This window comes from Dermacentor andersoni, chromosome 3 (genome assembly GCF_023375885.2).
Source record: "Dermacentor andersoni chromosome 3, qqDerAnde1_hic_scaffold, whole genome shotgun sequence".
Taxonomy (NCBI): Eukaryota; Metazoa; Arthropoda; class Arachnida; order Ixodida; family Ixodidae; genus Dermacentor; species Dermacentor andersoni.
Genome location: NC_092816.1, coordinates 144,789,066 through 144,809,916, shown reverse-complemented (window position 1 = coordinate 144,809,916; position 20,851 = coordinate 144,789,066). Strand labels below are relative to the sequence as shown.

The window sequence follows — 20,851 nt, the reverse complement described above, 5'->3', positions numbered from 1 at the left end:
GACCTCAGGCTATTGTGTGTGCATGATGGTTTCCGCTGACGGCGTCGTGTCCCGGTGTCCAGGTTATCGTGGTGTGGGATATTTGGTTAAGGCGGTTGAGGATATTGGCTTGTTACTTTATGCAGATGGCCGTTCGCGTAGGCTTGGAGCTAACAATCCGCAAGAATATATATTCCCTCGTCCTGTGTCAATGCCGAGATAGCGAGATCAATGGCGGCCTCTTCTACGGCGGTGACGTTCTGCGTACGAAGGGAGGCCGATAGCCATTCCTCTTGTCTGTGTTCTGCCACGCTGATCACCATTTTTTCCCCATTCGGGCACAGTTAAAACTCGATCTAACGAAACGAGATTTTGCGAAGTTGTCGATCTCATGAAGCGATTTCCATTCCCCGGCAGGTACCCATAGGGTTCACTGTTGTCGTCCACCCGAATTAACAAAACTAACTTAGCCGAACTCAATATAACGAAGTTTTTGCTGAAATAAATAAGGAAAAAAAGGGGTGGTTGCTTTCTAATTTTGACACAGACGGATCTTCCTTTGCACGTACGCTCTAACTCTAACGCGTTCAAACATCTGGGCACCCTAGTCACACCCTAGCTTCATTTTGACGAGGCTGAACCCCGCGCTTATGCACCGGACAGCGGACTCAACACCGCCTCGGAAGGGGCGATGGTGGTTGCTTTCATTAGTTCATGGTTTATGCGACAGATGGCTGAATTAGCGACAATACAATGCCGCGGTAGCTTTTGCGTGTCGCGACGTAAGAATTTTAGATTTCAAAGGACCGAAATGTTTTTCTCGATTTTACAAACTTCCTGATTTCAGGAAATAATTCGAGCGCGGTCATCACTTCCTTAAATCGAGTTCCAACAGCATTTGGACGCATCTGTCCAGCGAGTAGTGGAGAGAGTGCCGTAGCCGCTTTGTATTGCTTTGGCTTGTACTTTCCTCCTGCCAAAGTGATATCCAGGTTGCATGTTACGGGAACTAGGGGGCCACCGTTATTTGCTTATGTTAGCACTTGAGGAGTTAGTGTTTATTATCACCATTGCGCATTGCACTCTTGGAAGAGTGGTTCTGCCTGTTCTAGTGAGATTGAGGCGGGTGATTTGCGGAAGTCGGTGTGCTTCAGTTCGTTTTCCGGGTTGTGGATGGTGAGGGATAGAATGTTCGTTGTTCACGTGACTGGAGGAATGCTAAAGGCTTGTTTGTACACTTTCGATAGTATTACTTTTATTTGGACTGTTTCTGTTGATGTTAGCTTGAGATGAAGTGCCGGGTATGTGAATGTACTGACGATAAGGGCACGAGTCAAGCGTAGTTAGTGGGTATTGTTCCTTCATGCCATGTCTGCGATTGGCTACTTTATTGATTATGCCAGCTACGCCGTGGGTAGTTTGTCTTAGTGCGTTCTTTAGATCGGTTGTTGCGACCATTACCTTGCCTGTAAACACCTAATATGTGTAATGTTTGAGCTCTGAGTATAGGTCTTTTGTTGAGTTGTTTAGACCTGGCTGAAATTTCCCGTTAGGGGGCATCGTTATCGTCTGTAAATTTTTTCTTCGTCGTTATTTGAAATTTATCGAATAACTTCATAGAAATAAATCATCGCGATAAGTCAGGCGCATGGTACTGCAATACTTTTGTTTACCGAAGAGAACTTGAAGCCGTGTATTCCTATTGTGCCTGAAAGGTGCCGAGAACAGCATTCGATCCTTTGTGAGGACGATGGTGATGGATGGCTCGTTGTAATGTCTCTGTTACGGTATTTTAGCCAACGATATCCCTGGGAGGCTTCTTACGCGTGGCATCGCGTCTGCACCTGACAATGGTATCAGACGGCAAAAAAAAACTAATAATAATAAGAGGAGCTTGTCGTGAAAAGCCACTTCAATCCTTTGTTTTCGGAAAACTCCAATTTCGTGTCAAGCCACACACCGTGCATACGAAAGCTGCCGGTACAGCTCTTCTTGTTCTAGAATTTACCGTTGTCTTGCAGCTTTTGGGTAAGTGGCGAAGATGAATTTTTCCGTTGATTGAAGGATATGGCAAAAGAAAATTAGGGGTATCTTTATTTTAACCAGATCTGACGCTTAAGTGGCGCAAAAGTTTCGCGTCCATCCCTTCTTGCCTTTGGCCACACCATTAGGCCGATGATGCGTTGAAAGTGCAGAATGATATAAAAGCGAAATTGTTCACAGCGGTAATCATTTGCTACTGCGCCCTAGTTCGATACGTGCTGACCGTTGAAAGGGCGTCGGATGAATCTCCGGAGCGCTACATGTTAAAGATCCAGTATTTTCCAAAAGAAGCAAGAAGCAAGAAGCAAGCAAGCTAAATTTGTTTGGTGCGGTCAAAAAGGAACTTGGTAAGGACGCCAGTATTAAACGCTGTCATGAAGAGAACCGCCTTCCTCACAAACGCCAGTGAACGCTCCTGCATCAGTGGGTTTCCTAACACGAAAGAAACGGTGAGGTGGCGTCTCTAAAGAGGCTTTCCCGTGGCGGCAGAGCTCGCGAACGGAAAAGGAAACTGGACGATTTCCACATGAGCATGCTACGACAAGTAGTACATGACTACTTCAAAAGGAACAAAATCCCGATTACGCTGAAGCTTGCCTCTAACTTCAATGAAGATGAAACGCTGCGTTTAGTTTAACCAGCAACAATGCCTCTCATGCTGATCAAGATAGGTTTTCGCTTTAAGAAACGGTCCGGCTACACCCTCCTTATTGAGAATATACGCACACAGTTCAGTGCAGGCGCAGGTACTGGCGGTAAATTAGAGAATCGCGGCGCCAAGGTCGGCACAGTTTCCTGCCTTCATGAAATGTGGGTTAACTTAGGACACAGCGCAGATAATGTGTGGGTCCACGAGAGTGTGAGCACTGCCAAACAAGCAAAGTGGGCCGTTCTCTCAGCTGTTCCTACAGAACCTAACTGGTAAGGGGACCCGATTGATTTTGATGCAGTGCGGGAACAAGAGCGCCTTTGTGCAAGGTGTCAGAGCAATATCTCATAGGAAAAAGAGAACAGGAGACTACCACGAAGAGATGGATGGGCCCCACTATGGCAAATCATTCCAAGAAACACTACTACCACGCCTTACTCCGGGAAATGTGACGACAATGTGCCGTACTACTCGGGAGGGAAGAAAAGTTTCCCGCATAAGTAGCGCTGAAAAGGAAATGCAAGCGTTGTTTTCACAAAAGGAAGTTCCTTTTAGAGCGATATGGTAAAGGCAGAGTTAATAAAACTTACTGAGACTGTTAAAGCTGATGCGAACACATACTATGTAGAATGCATTGCTGCCGCTGCTGAGCACCTCGTTTTAAGGCTGCCCCCATATCAACGCCATCTCAATGCTGATATGATGCATTTTGTTGATTTTGCGCACCACGCATTGAAATTGAAAAAGCTGAAGGAACATGTTGTACATGCCATAGCACAAAAGAGTCCTCATCAGTGGAAGAACTATATAAAACATATGATTGAGGAAGAAGAGGTAATGAGTGAAATGGAGCACATTATTGACGATACTGTCTACAGCTAGCAACCAGTCGTTGTCAAGCTACTGGGGAGTGGGGGGGGGGGAGGCGCACAGCAGCCTGTGACAAGGAAACCAATAGGACAATTAGGTGTGAATGATGGAAGGCATGAAGAGTTATTGTTCAAGATAAACTTGATTCACGCGGTCTCACGACACTGCCTCTTCTTTTCCGTGAACGTCAATCTTGAAAGTTTTCCTTTCGTAGATTTTTCGTGGATTGATAGAGACGCGTCGCAGAAGAACGTGCTTGGTTGTGTACATCGTTGGGAAACTAAACACAGGCTGCCCGCGGGCGATACGTGGCGGCGTAGGTCGAAGCTGATCGAGCCAGAAATGTAGCCTCCCTAAGCGCTGCGTGTGCCTTGCTTAGTGCCGAAAAACTGGCCTGGAACGCGGATCGATGACACGTAGAGCATCTCCGCTGCGGTGAATCCGAGGTCATTCCTGATTGTTGTTCGCAGCCCCAGTAGTCAGGGTCATTAAAAAAGCAGTTATGAAAAGCTTCGGCTGCAGTAACAATCAGTTCGTGCATCATGTACGACTCTTCGTAGTGCCTTCCGCGTTGAATTGGGATGATTGGTTCTGAAAAACAAAAGGTGTCCGACGAAACGCATTGGTGTTTCAGTCACTTTTGTGCTTCAATGCATAAAACAGCGCTTTCCTAAAAGAAGTAACTGGAACGCCAATGCATTTCCTATCTTAAATCTTCCTATCATATCTTAAAAGTGAAGCAGCACTGAGAATTCGTTCTAAGTGGATACGCCTTGCGAACTCACCTGCATATTTAGTTAATTAAAATATGTTCCATAAAGTAAATAACTATGATGTAAATAAGGGTAATTATGTTAGTTATTTAATGAATTATGTTATTTCCTTGTAGGACTAATGGCCGCCTAATTGAGTAATTTAGATCAAGGGTTAGAATCGCGCTATCGGCCACAAACAACCGATTTCTACACTGTTACGACTGGGCTGTGTGGCGGACAATTTCTGCCACCGTGCCAAAGCCACGGCGCAAGCCCGGACGTTTCAAGTACGCCGTCCCGCCCGTAACCGCTGAAAAAGGCCTTGGAGAGGCTGCTACGTCTTAGACTTGGTGCGCGCATCCTAACCTCCTTCTCCACAGCACGCTTGACGCTCTGATCGATACGTAGGCTCGCGAGTGCTGTCTCCCTTCAGCGAGGGGGACAATTGAGCTTCGTGTGTCTATTCGTTCCTTCCCCTTTCCGGCGAGAAAGAAGCTGACGCGAGCGCGTCAGTGTCTTTCTCTGTGCTGGTCCAGGGGTTGACAGAAATTCCGTCCATTAGGAGGACGCTGTAGCTCGGGTACATAATACATGTAAAAGGAGAACTCGTTTTTCTCGGCAACCACCACACGAAATTTGAGGAGGTGTGTTGCATATAAAAGAAAAACTACATATCTGGTGACGGTTGCTTTTGAATTATTGAGTTAGGTTGTAAATTCCTTGTTAAAAATTGGCAAGAACCAAAAATTTTCAAAAGAAGACACTATCAAGTTTACAACTCTATAGCTCAACAACGAAAAATGATAATACAATTCTGTGAATTGCATCTAACAGTACATCTAAAAAGGGCAAAATTGATTTTTTGCACATGAATATAAAAAAATTTAGTAATATGGAAATACAGCTTTGCAGAACCCTTGTAACTAACGTAACAAGTTCATGTAAGATGTAAAATGACATATCGAATTTGTCCGCTTTGAATGATCTAATCGATGCAGTTTACAGAACCGCGATATCTTTTCTTGATGCCGAGCTATGAATTTGGAAACATCGTGCTTCTATTTTTTTTTCAAACGGTAGAATATTTGAAAATCAAAATTCCGCTTCCAACAGTCACTATAATTTATCTTTCTCTCTCAAATGCAGCAAATTTCATTAAAATCGTTCCGGGGGTTATCTCCGAAAAACGTTTTGCGTTTTACATGTATTTGAATAGGCCGCGTCGTTGTTGGGCCCGAGCGAAAGCTCCCACTTTAGCTTGTTTCACATTTAAGCTGTGGCGCGGCGTTGGTCGCGGCGGCTGAGTGGCAACGCAGCGCAATCACGCAGCTTCGTTTCACAATGCGCCGTTTTGGTGCGACACGTGCCGCTTTGATGCTCAGTGTTGCTTGCGGAAAGCTCCCGTGAGCCGTGGGTTCCAGCGGTCTTCAAGAGCGGCGCCTTGCTCCAGCTTTCCATGTTTTGGTGCGCTTGAGCAGTGGGTTTCATGCATGTATGAGGTTGGTGCTCCGCTTTCGCGCACGTAAACCTTACAGAAAATAAAGATACTTTGTGTCGAACTCCTTCTACAAGTTTTATTGCGATAGCAATTACAGTAGACTCCCTTTAAGAGGATCTCGGATGGAGCATGACAGCAGGAGCAGCAGCAAACGACTTTATTGGGGTCCTGAGGAGCTAAGCGGGGGCCTGCAGGTCCCTACCCAGCCGTTGGCTAGTCCCATGTCGGAACAGAGAGGCCATGCCTCTCCGCTCGTTCACGGGCCCTCTGGACAGCCAGGAGCTGGACTTCTTGTTTTGGGTATGTGACGGCCTTCGTCCAGTCTTCTTCTCGGCTAAAATGCTGTAACACAGGGCACTGCCAGAGCATGTGATTTAATGAGCTAAATTCAGTGCCACAATCTGGGCAGAGTGGACCGATGTCCGGGTGGAGCATGTTCAAAAAGCCCCTAGAGGGGTAGGACCCCGTCTGGAGCATGCGGAGCGTGCTAGCTTGTGACCTGTTGAGCTTATGATGGGGGAAAGGAAAATTCTGCCTATTCCCTCTGTAATGAGATGTGATTTCATGAAAAGTAACCAGTGGATTACTGTGGACGAGCTCTCCCGAACTCACCCGAGACACCATCCCGTCGCGGCATACGAAACCTCGCGCAAGGTCGTGGGCTATCTCATTGGGGTTCAGGTGACCCGGTAATACGTCTAGTCGCATGTGAGCTGGGAACCAGACTATGTGGTGAACAATGTCAGAGGGGTGTTTGCCGCTTCCTTGCTGCTTCTTTGGCTATCAATCCCGATGTGAACGCTCTGACGGCTGCTCGGGAGTCTGTGTGCACCGTAGTGTGTTTTGAGTCCAGTAATCCGAGAGCTATAGCAGCCTGTTCCGCCACATCGACCGAGGAGGTTTTCAGCGAGGCTGCCGAGAGGAGTTCTCCCTTGTCATTGACTATGGCTACGGAGAACTGGCGTGTCGCGCCGCGTCAACAAAGGTCTCCGTTCCGGATATGTTCTTTAAGAAAGTTCTAGCCCTCGCTAACCTTCGACCTTTATTGTGTTGGGGGTGTACATTTTTTTGGAAAAGGGTCTACAATAAAGGAGTTCCTTGTCTGAATATCAAGTTGCGTGGTATTTCCCTGATTGAAGTTAGGACGGAGGCCTGCCGCATCCAGAAGTCTTCTGCCTGCTTTGCAGCTTGATAATCTAATAATTTTTGCTGATCTTTGTGCTTCTATTAATTCCGAAGTTGTGTTATGTACTCCTAATGTCATGAGTTTCTCTGTGCTAGCCGTGATTGGCACGCCGATCACCCTTTTGGGTACTTTTGCGCATAAGCGTGTCTAATTTATTCATTTCCGTTTTCGTTCAATGGAGGGCCGCGACTATGTAAATGACATGGCTGATGAGGAAAGCATGGTGAGCCCTAAGGAGTATATTCTCGCCTATGCCGCCTTTCTTGTTGGACACTCTCATAATTAATCTAATAATGTTCTCAGTTTTCGTAGTGAGTTGGGCTATAGTCTTAGCGTTGCATCCCCTTGAGTTTATTGAAAGCCCTAGTATTTTGATAGAGTCTACTCTCGGGATGGTGTGCCCATCTCTGGTACGAACGCTAATGGGCACCTGATCGAGTGGGGTGAGTCCCCTAGCACGAGAGTGCCAGTCCCGTACCTTGCAAGAAAGACTCTGCAACATCCAGAGCCTCCTGTAGAGCTTGTTCAACCGTAGCCTCCGATCCTCCAGGGCACCAGATTGTAATATCGTCAGCATAGAATGCATGACCTACGCAAGGAATTGCTGCAAGCCTTTCCGACAACTTGCGCATTGCTATATTAAACAGAAGGGGTGAGATAACTGCCCCTTGGGGAGTACCCCTGTTTCCGAGCGTGAAATATTCCGAGACTGATTGCCTCAACTTTATGGCCGCCGTCCTGCTCTCTAGGAAGGATGCAACGAAGGAGAAGGATTTAACTCCTAAGTTCAAGGCCGATATCTCCTGAAGGATATAGTCATGTGCAATATTATCAAATGCCTTCGATGGATCCAGTGCAAGGACCCCTTTTACATCTTTGCTTTCAGAGTCGATTATTTATGTTTTGAGCAGGAGCATGACATCCTGCGTTGAAAGCAAGGGCCTGAAACCAACCATATTATAGGGGAATAGTTCGTTGCGCTCAATATGTCTCGATATCCTGTTTTGCACTGCATGTTCCGCTACTTTGCTAATTCAAGAAGTAAGGGAGATAGGACGGAGGTTCTCCAAGTGGGGTGATTTACCTGGCTTGGGGATTAAGACCACTGTGGCCTTCTTCCAACTCTCCGGTACAACGCCCTCCTCCCATACCTCATTTATCTCCTTCACTAAAGCTTGAATTGCTTTGTCGTCCACATTTCTTAAGAGCCGGTTTGTAACTCCGTCGGGGCCTGGGGCAGACCTTCCGTTTAAATTGTGCAGCACTTCCCTGATCTCAGCTTCCAAGAAGGCTACGTCCAGATCTGGGGCAGGCGCGCCCTCATACTGAGGGAGGGGAGAACCTGGGCTTTGGCCAATTGGAAGGTATTTGTTCGCTAGTTTCCGAAATATGGAGGCCTCTGAGATGCCTTCCATTTTTCCTTATTAATGAATCGGTCTATGACTAGTCTCTGATTACATTTGAATTGTCCATCTTCTAAGAGATGTTTGAAGAGGGTCCATTTGCCTCCTTCGCGCATTTTTCCATCCGCTGCCGAGCAGGCGTCTCTCCATTGCTGTTTATTAAGTTCGGAGCAATGTTCCTCAATGAGTTTACTGAGCTCCGCGATCTTTTTCCGTAGCCTGCGATTGAGTCTTTCTGTCTTCCATCTATCGAGGAGAGAGCGCTTGGCTTCCACTAGATGTGCTAATCTTGCGTCCATCCCTGGGGCATCAAAATCCGTAACTATTTCCTTGGTGGCCTTCTCGACATCCATCTGTATCTGTACAAGCAGTTCACTGAACGTGTCGTATACTGCCTCATCTTCACCTCTTATTTTCCTAAAAAGGTCCCAGTCTGTGTATTTATAGGTTTTGGGAGGAGCTGCTATAATTTCTATCCTGAGTTCTATTATGTAGTGGTCGCTCCCCAAGTTCTCCTGTAAGTTGGACCACGTGGCCACAGCCTTTCTAGGGAAGCTGAGATCAGGAGTCGTGTCTCTGGCGACCGAGTTTCCCAGGCTCGTGGGGAAACGTGGGTCCGGGACCAGCGTCAGGCTTAGGTCTGTACACGCTGCGACTAGGTTGGCCCCTTTCTTTCTTTGTTCGTGTTACACAACCCCAAGCCGGGTGGGGAGCATTGAAATCTCCTGCGACCATTAAGGGCTGCGATTTCGCAGTGGTTGCGACCCTATTTAGTAGTGAGCGGAGATTATGCTTATGAGCGGAAGGAGAGCTGTACAAGTTGAGAATGAAAATGTTACGTCGGATTTTCCCGTGGGGGATGATTTCAATTAACTGTGCCTCGAGACCGGATTTCTTATCCGAGTTACAAGTTTTGACTTCGTGGTCCTGAAAAGAGATGCCTTTCCTGACGAATGTGGCGATACCTCTGCCATTTTCTCCTTTTTGGCTAACCGAACGGTAGCCCGTTAAATTTACCTTCTCACTAAGTGTTTCTTGCAAGAGAAGGACGTGCGGCAATTTGTTCGTCTTATCAGAAGAATAATTGGCAGCATGATCACGTACATTAAACTATCTAACTTCAAAACGGTAAAAGACATAAAACGCATTTGTTTAGCTGAGCTTCATACAAAACTTAATATAAAAAGGAGAAATGAGGTGAAGTGTCGCGGAGGAGGAGGTAGGGTTAGGGGCGCTAGGTTGAGCTCCTCAAGCAGTTCCTATAGGTTTTGTTTGCGATACGGACGTACGGGCTTCGTCTTGGAGTGATATCGCCCTCGCACGCCGTACGCTGTCTGTTGGGCGTGACGGTGACGGTGAGCAGACGACGGCAGCTCAATTTCGCGTGCGCAAGGGAGGATAGGGGGTTAGGAAGCACGCCGTCTTCCGTTGAACGCATGACGCTAAGGGAGGGGAGAGATGAGGATGCTGTACTTCGGACACGCGCGGTCGTGCGGGCTTTATCTTGAAAGTGATCTGCTTTAGGCACAGTCTCGGTGGGCCGATGTCTCGTACCTTCGCGTGCGCTATGTCCTCGCTGCTCAGTTTGCGTTGAAGTGATAGGCAGCTGGAAGGTGATTTCGCTCGCTATTGCTTCTGCGATTCCTCACGCCAGAGTTTTGGCAGCGAGCGTCCGCGGTCATTGAGTGTGATGTGTTCATGTTTGGCTGTGCGCGCTGACACCACGCTTGTTAATTTAGTTAATAAGCGAATGTTTACAAGGTGGCGTTCTGCCTCGGCGCGTGCTGCTGCGTAAGTGCGGCCGCACGACACCTGTATTTGAGTACGATCTGCGATGCGGACAGTGTAGGCGTCTAAGCGCAACGAGGCACCCATGCGCTTCCATCACTCGCGTTCACGAAGTCAAACATCACTGTGAGTTTCCTTGTTTCATCCTCTTGTTTTCGCCTCTCTCCAAGGTCGATCTGCCCCGCAGACTTCCAGTAGAGTGCCTGGATGCGCTTTGCCCTGGATGGCGGTCACTTCGTATGTTCGGCTTAGCCGAAGAGTACGTCTGAGACAGTTCGTCTTAAGCCGATGTTCTTAACAGCGGAGCTGTTTAAGCTTTTAGTTGCGCGGTATAGTGTTACCAGAAAACTCAGACCAGCTGTGCGCCGCGTCGCGTTGGCTAGCAACAACTTGCGAGAGTATCGAACCACATAACCTCCTCGCACCCCACTCACGTAGGGCGGAGTTGTGATGTCACAAGCGAGTAAAACCCCGGACCAGCCGGCGCCGCGACACACCTCTCGCCTACGTACGTGCGACGTGTTGCTGCCATGGGAAGACCGAAGAAAGTCTGGACGTCCAAAGAAGCTGATTACCAAGAAGAGTGCCGTAGTGCTAAACGAGAAGCGACGCGTCATCTCCGAGCTGAACCGGAGCACCGTGCCGAAGCTGCGGCTAAGAGACAACGACGAGTCGAGGATCCCGAGATTCAGTCCGGGAAACATGAGAGTTCGCGCCTGAATTCTCGACGTCGCCAAGAAAGTGATCCCGGCCTGCGACTACTCGAAAACTTCCAGCGTCAAGCCCACGGAGACATGGAGGGTGCGAACGACCTATTCCAGGAGGAATTGCTGGGCATAGTGTTTGGAAACAGCTGTCGCGTTTGTAACCGACTTTGATTCAACGTGAGCTTTTCTACCATGAACTCTGTGTGCGAATTTGAGCAGCGGAATTTGGCCTTACAAGTGCTTCGCGAAGCCTTCCCCGGCGCTACCAAGCACGAAGAGATGAAGGTGTGTAAGACTTGCGTAATACTTGTAAGAGTGCAGCGGTGGCGTAGAGGTAGAACACCCGCCTCGCGTGCAAAGAGGTCTGTGGTTCGAATCCTGGTGCCGGCAATTTTCCACCGGATTAAAAAAAAAGAAATCCGCATGTTGATAAAATTGCACAAACAGGCCTGGAGTGTGGCCTGATCCCGGTGACCAGAAATGCAACGCACTCCCTCACCAGAGCAGGATTGGCCACCCTGGTGCAGTACTTGGCCACAACATCCTATATGAAGACAACAATCAAACCCCGGCCCTCAGTCCCCAGCAGCTGCGAAGCAACTGACCACGGCGGCGGTCAGACCTGCGACGCAGCAGAGAGTGCTAAGAATCACTGGCTCCGGACAGGCCGCCATTGGAATATGAACCTGGCAACGTTTAACGCTAGAATGTCATCTAGTGAGGCGAGTCTAGCAGTGCTATTGGAGGAATTAGAGGGCAGTAAATGGGATATAATAGGGCTCAGTGGAGCTAGGAGGCCAAAAGACTCATATACAGTGCTAAAAAGCGGGCACGTCCTGTGCTACCGGGGCTTAGCGGAAAGAAGAGAACTAGGAGTCGGATTCCTGATTAATAAGAATATAGTTGGTAACATACAGGAACTCTATAGCATTAACGAGAGGGTGGCAGGTCTTGTTGTTAAACTTAATAAGAGGTACAAAATGATGATTGTACAGGTCTACGCCCCTACATCCAGTCATGATGACCAGGAAGTAGAAAACTTCTATGAAGACGTGGAATCGGCGATGGGTAGAGTGAAAACTAAATACACCATACTAATGGGCGACTTTAATGCCAAGGTAGGCAAGAAGAAGGCTGGAGACAAGGCAGTGGGGGAATATGGTAGAGGCACTAGGAATAGCACGGGGGTGTTATTAGTAGAGTTTGCGGAACAGAATAATATGAGGATAATGAATACCTTCCTCCGTAAGCGGGATAGCCGAAAGTGGACGTGGAGGAGCCCGAACGGCGAGACTACAAATAAAATAGACCTCATACTATGCGCTAACCCTGGCATCATACAAAATGTGAACGGGCTCGGCAAGGTGCGCTGCAGTGACCACAGGATGGTAAGAACTCGAATTAGGCTAGACCTGAGGAGGGAAGGAAAGAAACTGGTACATAAGAAGCCGATCAATGAGTTAGCGGTAAGAGGGAAAATAGAGGAATTCCAGATCAAGCTACCGAACAGGTATTCGGCTTTAACTCAGGAAGAGGACCTTAGTGTTGAAGCAATGAACGACAATGCTGTGGGCATCATTAAGGAGTGTGCAATGGAAGTCGGTGGTAACTCCGTTAGGCAGGATACCAGTAAACTATCGCAGGAGACGAAAGATCTGATCAAGAAACGCCAATGTATGAAAAAAAAACCTCTAACCCTACAGCTAGAATAGAACTGGCAGAACTTTCGAAGTTAATCAACAAGCGTAAGGCAGTTGACATAAGGAAGTGTAATATGGATAGAATTGAACATGCTCTCAGGAACGGCGGAAGCCTAAAAACAGTGCCTAAAGAAGAAACTAGGAATTGGCAAGAATCAGATGTATGCGTTAAGGGACAAAGCCGGCAGTATCGTTACTAATATGGATGAGATAATTCAAGTGGCTGAGGACTATAGAGATTTATACAGTACCAGTGGCACCCACGACGATAATGGAAGAGAAAATAGTTTAGAGGAATTCGAAATCCCAAAGGTAACGCCGGAAGAACTAAAGAAAGCCTTGGGAGATATGCAAAGGGGGACGGCAGCTGAGGAGGATCAGGTAGCAGCAGTTTTGTTGAAGGATGGTGGGCAGATTGTTCCAGAGAAACTGGCCACCCTGTATACGCAATGCCTCATGACCTCGAGCGTAGCGGAATCTTGGAAAAACGCTAAAATAATCCTAATCCATAAGAAAGGGGACTCCAAAGACTTGAAAAATTATATACCGATCAGCTTACTGTCCGTTGCCTACAAAGTATTTACTAAGGTAATTGCAAATAGAATACGGAACACCTTAGACTTTCGTCAGCCAAAGGACCAGGCACGATTCCGTAAAGGCTACTCAACAATAGACCATATTGACACTATCAGTCAGGTGATAGAGAAATGTGCGGAATATAACCAACCCTTATATACAGCTTTCATTGATTACGAGAAAGCGTTTGATTCTGTCGAAACCTCAGCAGTCATGGAGGCATTACGGAATCAGGGTGTAGACGAGCCGTATGTAAAAATACTGAAATATATCTATAGCGGCTCCACAGCCACCGTAGTCCTCCATAAAGAAAGCAACAAAATCCCAATAATGAAAGGCGTCAGGCAGGGAGATACGATCTCTCCAATGCTATTCACAGCATGTTTACAGGAGGTATTCAGAGACCTGGATTGGGAAGAATTGGGGATAAAAGTTAATGAAGAATACCTTAGTAACTTGCGATTCGCTGATGATATTGCCTTGTTTATTAACTCAGGGGACCAACTCCAATGCATGCTCACTGACCTGGAGAGGCAAAGCCGAAAGGCGGGTCTAAAAATTTATCTGCAGAAAACTAAAGTAATGTTTAACAGTCTCGGAAAGGAACAGCAGTTTACAATAGGTAGTGAGGCACTGGAAGTGGTAAAGGAATACCTCTACTTAGGACAGGTAGTGACTGCGGATCCGGATGATGAGACTGAAATAATCAGAAGAATCAGAATGGGCTGGGTTGCGTTTGGCAGGCATTCTCAGATCATGAACAGCAGGTTGCCATTATCCTTCAAGAGAAAAGTTTATAACAGCTGTGTCTTACCAGTACTCACGTACGGGGCAGAAACCTGGCGGCTTACAAAAAGGGTTCTACTTAAATTGAGGACGACGCAACGAGCTATGGAAAGAAGAATGATAGGTGTAACGTTAAGGGATAAGAAAAGAGCAGATTGGGTGAGGGAACAAACGCGAGTTAAGGATATCTTAGTTGAAATCAAGAAAAGAAAACGGGCATGGGCAGGACATTTAATGAGGAGGGAAGATAACCGATTTTCATGAAGAGTTATGGAATGGATTCCAAGGGAAGGAAAGCGTAGCAGAGGGCGGCAGAAAGTTAGGTGGGCGGATGAAATTAAGAAGTTTGCAGGGACAACATGGCCACAATTAGTACATGACCGGGGTAGTTGGAGAAGTATGGGAGAGGCCTTTGCCCTGCAGTGGGCATAACCAGGCTGCTGCTGCTGCTGCTGCTGCTGATGATGATGATGATGATGCAGACTTGCCGTGACCCGTTTTTTAAAGGCAAGTTACCCTAATTTAGCACTACAAATAGCTTTGTATACCCGCCTGAAACGACTTAGCCAAGCCTAGCATAACCTCGCAAAACGTAGACACGACTTAGCCAAAGCTAGCATAACCTCCCAAAACTTAGAAACAACTTAGCCAAGCCTACCTTAACATCGCAAAACCGAGAAACGACTTTGCGAAGCCTACGAACAACTTAGCATAACCTCGCAAAGCCTACAAACAAATTAGGCAAGCCCCGCAGAAGCTAGGTGATCACAAGCTCTGCTGTTGACCACAGCCTTGCACCACTAGTGCAAACTGCGCGCATTTTTTGCATTGAGTCTGAAAAACCCAAAAACATTCCCATGTTTTTCATTATATGCGAGAATTCGGCTTAACAGAGTTCTTATTAACAAATGTTCATTATATATGGACAATCAAGACTTATTTTTACCGTCGCCGTGATGTTCCATACAAAGTCCAAGAGCGATAAGACCTTAGAACAACAGGAAGCTGTGCTAGTTGGTAAGGATTCATATTCAACTAACTCATAACCATAACGAACTAGCATTCATAAGCATAACCAATTAGCAAATTCATAACCAACTAGCTCAGCTTTCTGTTCTAAGCTTTATTTCTAGTACTATGAGCTCTTTTCCTTGTTCTGCTAGCATTATGAAGCGATAACACCGTCGCCGCGCACCGTATTCTGTATGCGAAAGTGAAAGCACGCGAGAGAAGCGAACGTCCACGGCTCAATCTGGTGCGCGAAAAGCAGGAAAGCGGAGAGTAAGCGCGCCGTCTTCCGTCGCGCGAAAGGCCGGGGGGGGGGGATGGGAGGAAAGGAGGGAGGGAGGAGGGCGCGTTGTGCTCAGGCAGCAAATGCGTACATCGCGACCAGGCGCGACAGCGAGGAAAGCGGCGAGACAACGCAAGAGTGAAGGGGACGGCTTGGACTCCTCCAACAAGTGCGCACTTTGCACGATTGCGTGCGGTCGCACGCGCCGTATGTTAAAAGGGATCTGCAGAAGGCTCATACCTTTGCGTACGCTTTGTTCGCACCGCTCTGGCGTTGAAGCGACAAACAGGTCACTTCGCTTGATCTGCTGTTGCGCTCTTTCACATCAGCGTTTCGACATCGAGTGTCCGCGCACATCGAGTGTAAGGTGTTCGTGTTTGCTTGAGTGGGTTGACATCATGCTCGTTAATTCATTTAGTAAGCGAATTTCTCCAAGTTTATACGCCTGATAAATCTACTATCCTTACTTCGTATAGCTGTCTACAAATTTGCTATCGCAATCGATGTTTCGCTGTTCGGGTGAAACTGCGACCTCTTTTATTCGAATTTTTATTAGCGGAGGAGGAGTGGCGCGGTGAAGACACAGGTGGTGTAACGTCATTGCTCTCCGAAAAAACCCGCGCGCTCGCTTCGGCGGCCTTCTTTCTCGCATTGGAAAAAAAATAATTATGCGTGACTTTGCTATCGCAAACACCAGACACCAGCGGAGCTGAGGGAAGCCCAGCAAAAGTTAGACTAATTGTGCGGTTGGGCACTACTTTACTGGCCTTCCCCCAGGTCCACTGGTCTCTGGTGTTTGCGATAGCAGAGCGACGCATATTATTTATTTCATGGAAGCACGCGTCACTTGCGACGACGAGTACCTTCAGCTTCAGTGCGTAATTTCTTCCCAAGGAATTCTCCTCTTATTTTTGTTGCGAGATTATTTCATTTATCATCCCAAACAAGTGGATATTGCGCTACTTGAGTGATGAACAGCTCCTTGAAGACAGAGCGAGACATCGAAAACTGGCAGTGGACGTCATCTGCAAGAACTGTCCGATCGAGTCATTGCTTACGCGTGCTCCTCCATTGGATGGCGCTATGGCAGCTCTCGAATTTTTTCAAACGTTTCGATCGTGGTCGCAGCGGCGCACGCCGCTCGGGACGCTAGCCTTGGGAAAGGAGGCTTGCTCACGCGACGGTCGCCGCACCGTCTGTGGCCCAAAATCGTTTGTATACTAAGCGGCAACCGCAAGCGTGGCAAGCGTCCCCTCTCTCTTTCTCCTTAGCGTGGGCGTTCCAGAGTCCATAAAGGACGGCCCCGCCAATGGACCTAGCAATCGGCAGACTTGAACGAGCTATACTCGCGGACAACTTTCTGTGGTTAAGCTGCGGGGGGCGTGGCTGCTGCACATGAAGTAGTCCGGCAGCGTTTGACAGTGCTTTTGGTTGCATGGTGAAGAGGCTGAATCGACTCAGAGTCGACATGCGAGTTTCACATTTCTCCGGACGCGGAACGGAAAAGCCGCAAAATAAGTAAACGTTCACACTAAGTAGTGTGTCCCGTCTTAATAAAGGAAAGCTTTCTTTGCCTCTTCCTTCGACTTTCCCACTGCTGCTGTGGGCTACTGTGGGCTACTGTGGGCTACTGTGGGCTACTGTCGGCTACTGTGGCTGCTGCTGTCGCGCGCACCGCGTAGTTCAGAGCGTGTATATAGATGACAGGCGCGAGTAAGAGAGGAAAGGCGACGGGAGAAACTGCAATGGTAGAGGTCGGCACGAGGTATGGCAATGGTAGAGGTCGTAGATTTGATCCCCATTGCGGTAGAAGCAATTGCGTGAGCCGGCGAAATAGAGAACGCACGTGCACTTAGATTTTGAGACACGTTAAAAAACATCATGGCGTCGAAATTAATCTGGAGTCCGCCACTACGGCTTGCCTCATAATCCGAGTGTACTTTTGGCACGAACAGCCCCATATACCGTTCATGTTTGATACTTCTGCCACAATGCGATGTGCCATGTGAGGCAATGACAATCGCGGAACCCTTCAATACTTATAAAATATAACAAGTCACCTAAATAATAAGTATCACCTGTTCTTCTATTTCTTTTTTTTGCACTGTTCACGCTGCGCCACATTTCTTTCTCTTTGTTCGTTCTTTTTTTCCCCTCTTCTGCCTTCAAAAATTTTATAGTTTTTGTCGCTTCCGTTGTTATTTCTGTTACACTACATCTATATCAGCCTTGTTTGTAGGGTTTTCTTTCGTTATCATAATTTGCTTTTCTTGCAACTAATATACTATTATGCTATCTACTGTTATGCTGCCAACCATTTTACAATGCTGCTGTAGTTACTAACCGAGGGTACCATTTTCAGTATTAATATTTTAGGACCCTCGTCTGTATAATACATTTACGTAGCTATGTTTTGCATAAGCATAAACTTCAAGTTCAAGTTCAACTTCAACCTCTCGCTGTGTATTCTGTATACTGCGCAGACAAGCAGCAGTGGTGCAGGCAAGGTAACGCTTAAGATAAACTCACCACTCTCGTGTTAGCCTAAACGTTGAAGAAATTAAGCTTTAGCCGTCAACATTACCGCTAATTATCGTCAATCAAAGTATCCAGCGCGGAAAGTTTCGCTTACGTCGATGCCCATAGTGCATGGGATCTGCATATTTTTTTTAACTGCTGCTAATAAGGTGTTTATATTTTGTATTCGCCAGCATATTCTAACGCTGATTAAAAATTAGGGATTCTCCTTCTTCAGAAGCACTTTCACTTGTGCGCGCTTTGCCTCCGTAGCTTTCCCTTCATAGACAGAGAAAGTTGTCCGCGAGTGTAGAGCGCATGTCGCTCTCCGCCTGGAAGCTTGTAGAGCTGACCGCTCCGTAACGCTGTAATCAAACGTTCGTTGGTCATCGTTACATCGCTACCGCGTGTTCTGCTGTGCCCCCTGAGGACTTGTGAGCCGCTGCAAAGTGCAGTCAGCGAGAAGATCCTGAACACTTGGACGCACCGTTTGTAGCAGCATACATTACAAGAAACGCAGTAATAAAGATACAGTTGCAGCCTAGCTTTAATTAAGAGGAACACGGTATCAATCAATGAAGTACTTTTTTTGCTACTCTGTTGTTTGGTTTGTTTCAAGGGAAATGGGAAAACCCACAACAGCAGATAGGCCAAGAATCATGTTACAGCAGGGAACAGGTCAGGTATCAAATAGGAAATACAAGAAAAAATAATAAAGGAATTTAACAGTAAATGAATAAACGCCATTAAGAAACATAGCGAACGAACACGCGCCTTTCACTATGGCAGCGTAAAATTAATATAAGTACACCACAGAGGTCTATAATAGTGCAGGCTAGTAGTGACATGAATAAAATGCTAATAAAAACAATAAAATTTGAGTTAGCATGATATTCTCTTTATTCGACGCAAAACATTAAGTGAGGCGTCACATGCCTTCTTATGGCAGTAACCAAGTTTTGACGCCGCAACAGGGAGAACCAACAGATGCAAAAGTTGCAGGTAAGAGTGTTCTTTTTAAACTGCAAATATACTTAGGTTTATAAAGGTTGAAATATCGTCCTTTTTATTGAAAAAATGAGACTTGACGCACGAAGACAAACTGATTTATGCGAATGTAAATTCGGTGAGGTCATGTATTTGGTAACACATTCTCATAAACGAAACTTCGAGCATTCGTGTGAGACGCAACCTGCGCCCCCATAAATGAAAGTGTGCGTGAGTAAGAGCTGAAGAACGCTGACGATTTAGAATGGTCTTCAATAACACCAAATTTTCTTAACCACGCATCGGGAACTTACGGTGCGCTGCAGTTTGCGCTGTAGCTCTTAACATAACTATGGAACATGAATGCAACTGTAGACCTTCCAGTACTACGCCGTTCGACTGACCCTAGCACGTGCAGTTTTAAGTAGCGGAAAGAATGTGTACATAGCTGGGGTATATTTTTCTATCGTTATGTGGAGCCACGCTCTCTGCTTTCTCTTTATGGAATCAGTATTTATGAAAAATTGCCGGCGAGGGCAACTCAGCATATTTCAGCACATTTGCTGAAAATCTTGTATGAAAGAAAGCAATGACGGGCTGAGAAATAGTGAGAAAGAGAGAAACAGGGCGAGAGGGCCGGATCTTGTTGAGTAAAGTTTACGGTACCTACTTTTCATTTATTACAGCGGTGCTCTCCAACCTTTTATCTGTTTCAGCTGTGCTGGTTCTTAATAGGGTAGTGAGCACCGCGGAAGAAAAATGGGCTGGAGCGTGGCGAGCCTCATCTTGGTGGTCCTGTGCTCGGTTTCAAGCGGAAGCGGCGCCAAGACTACTGTCGTGGCTCCAACTACCTTAGCTGAAGCTGGACAACGTGTCGAGAAGCTTGTGGATCTCTTTTCCGACATTAGAAGTGAGCAAACCCTCGTTTCTTTATCTCGCGATTTGGTTTGGCTTACTAGACTCTCTTGGAAATGTTTCAAATTTTCGTCGCCAGCTTTCTACCACATTTGCTTGCGGAAAGACATTTGGCACAATGTGCACATAAGTGGTGTGCCAAATAACAGAAGCAGTTGAAGTAACTAACGCAAAAAGCAAGAATCAATCTCGAACGTGAGACTCTTGTGGTAAGAATGCAGAAATGGTGAGGAAACGCAAGTTATGAACAGTGGCCATGTGAAACCTTTTGAAGCGATAGCTTGTTTCTGAAAGCGTCAGAACAAATTCAAGGTTCCATGTTACTACCTTTGCCAATACGTTTTGCTCACAAATTGCAATCAATATGTTAGGCAGGTCCTGCTGAGAATAGCGAATTGCAATTCGCTTAGGCAAGGAGGTTTCCTTAGAAACAGCCGATGCATGTATAGGTCGGGTTTCGACGCTGTTGTTGCTGCCATACGAGAACATTGTTCGCCGCTAAATTCATATTTAGCATTATCAGCATCTCCATTCATCGCCATTTCTGTGAGCATACCCGGTTAACACGCTAGAAACTCTGGTCACTGTTCAGCTCGCACTTTCTAATGTTGCAGCAAATCGTTCTGCGCTACCGTGAAGTCATTTTCTATTATCTTTTGGTATTATTTACATATATTTGAGGCTGTATTCTGTCCAAGCAGGAGAGTATTCGAGGAGAAACAAAGACACCACGATTTGGAAACATGAGTAAACCAGCGTTTATTGAAGTCCCAAATGCCACATAGGCATATTATTGAGAAAACGTACAGCTTTAGAAGTGCTAACACTTTCTCAAAATTATATATTGTCACGTGGTAGTGACGATCAAGAACGCAGTAGGAAAACTGTGAGTGGCGAAAACTGATTCTTTATTGGGCAAACGCATGCCAAGAAAAATGGGCTCCACTCAAAGAACAACGATAGCGGCGAATTCAGTCTGCGATCGCCGGAAATCTCATCATTTGGTCAAGCGCGTCGGTTTTTATACGTGAGTCATGGAAAGTTCCAATATAATCGCTGGTGCCCACGTGTCTTCCAGAAAGTACTACACAATTCCCGTCGCGCATATATGCAGTCAGATTACACAAGGTTCGGTGACAACAGAGAGCGTATGGAAGCATCGATAACATTCGAGAAACTTCCGGCACCTGCATGCGTGTCC

General features: G+C 46.7%; 2 protein-coding genes across 2 annotated transcripts in view; both read left to right on the top strand.

Moving 5' to 3' along the window:
- LOC126525100 (techylectin-5A-like) overlaps positions 1-20,851 on the top strand; it is a 278,225-nt gene that overhangs the window by 107,269 nt on the left and 150,105 nt on the right. The window lies entirely within an intron of this gene.
- Positions 1,901-20,851, top strand: part of LOC126524989 (techylectin-5A-like) — a 54,668-nt gene continuing 35,717 nt past the window's right edge. The window contains exons 1-2 of the mRNA XM_050173055.3: positions 1,901-2,007; positions 19,452-19,645. Of these exons, the coding sequence (XP_050029012.3) occupies positions 19,495-19,645 (151 nt within the window). The 5' untranslated portion in view covers positions 1,901-2,007; positions 19,452-19,494. The remainder of the gene's footprint in view (positions 2,008-19,451; positions 19,646-20,851) is intronic.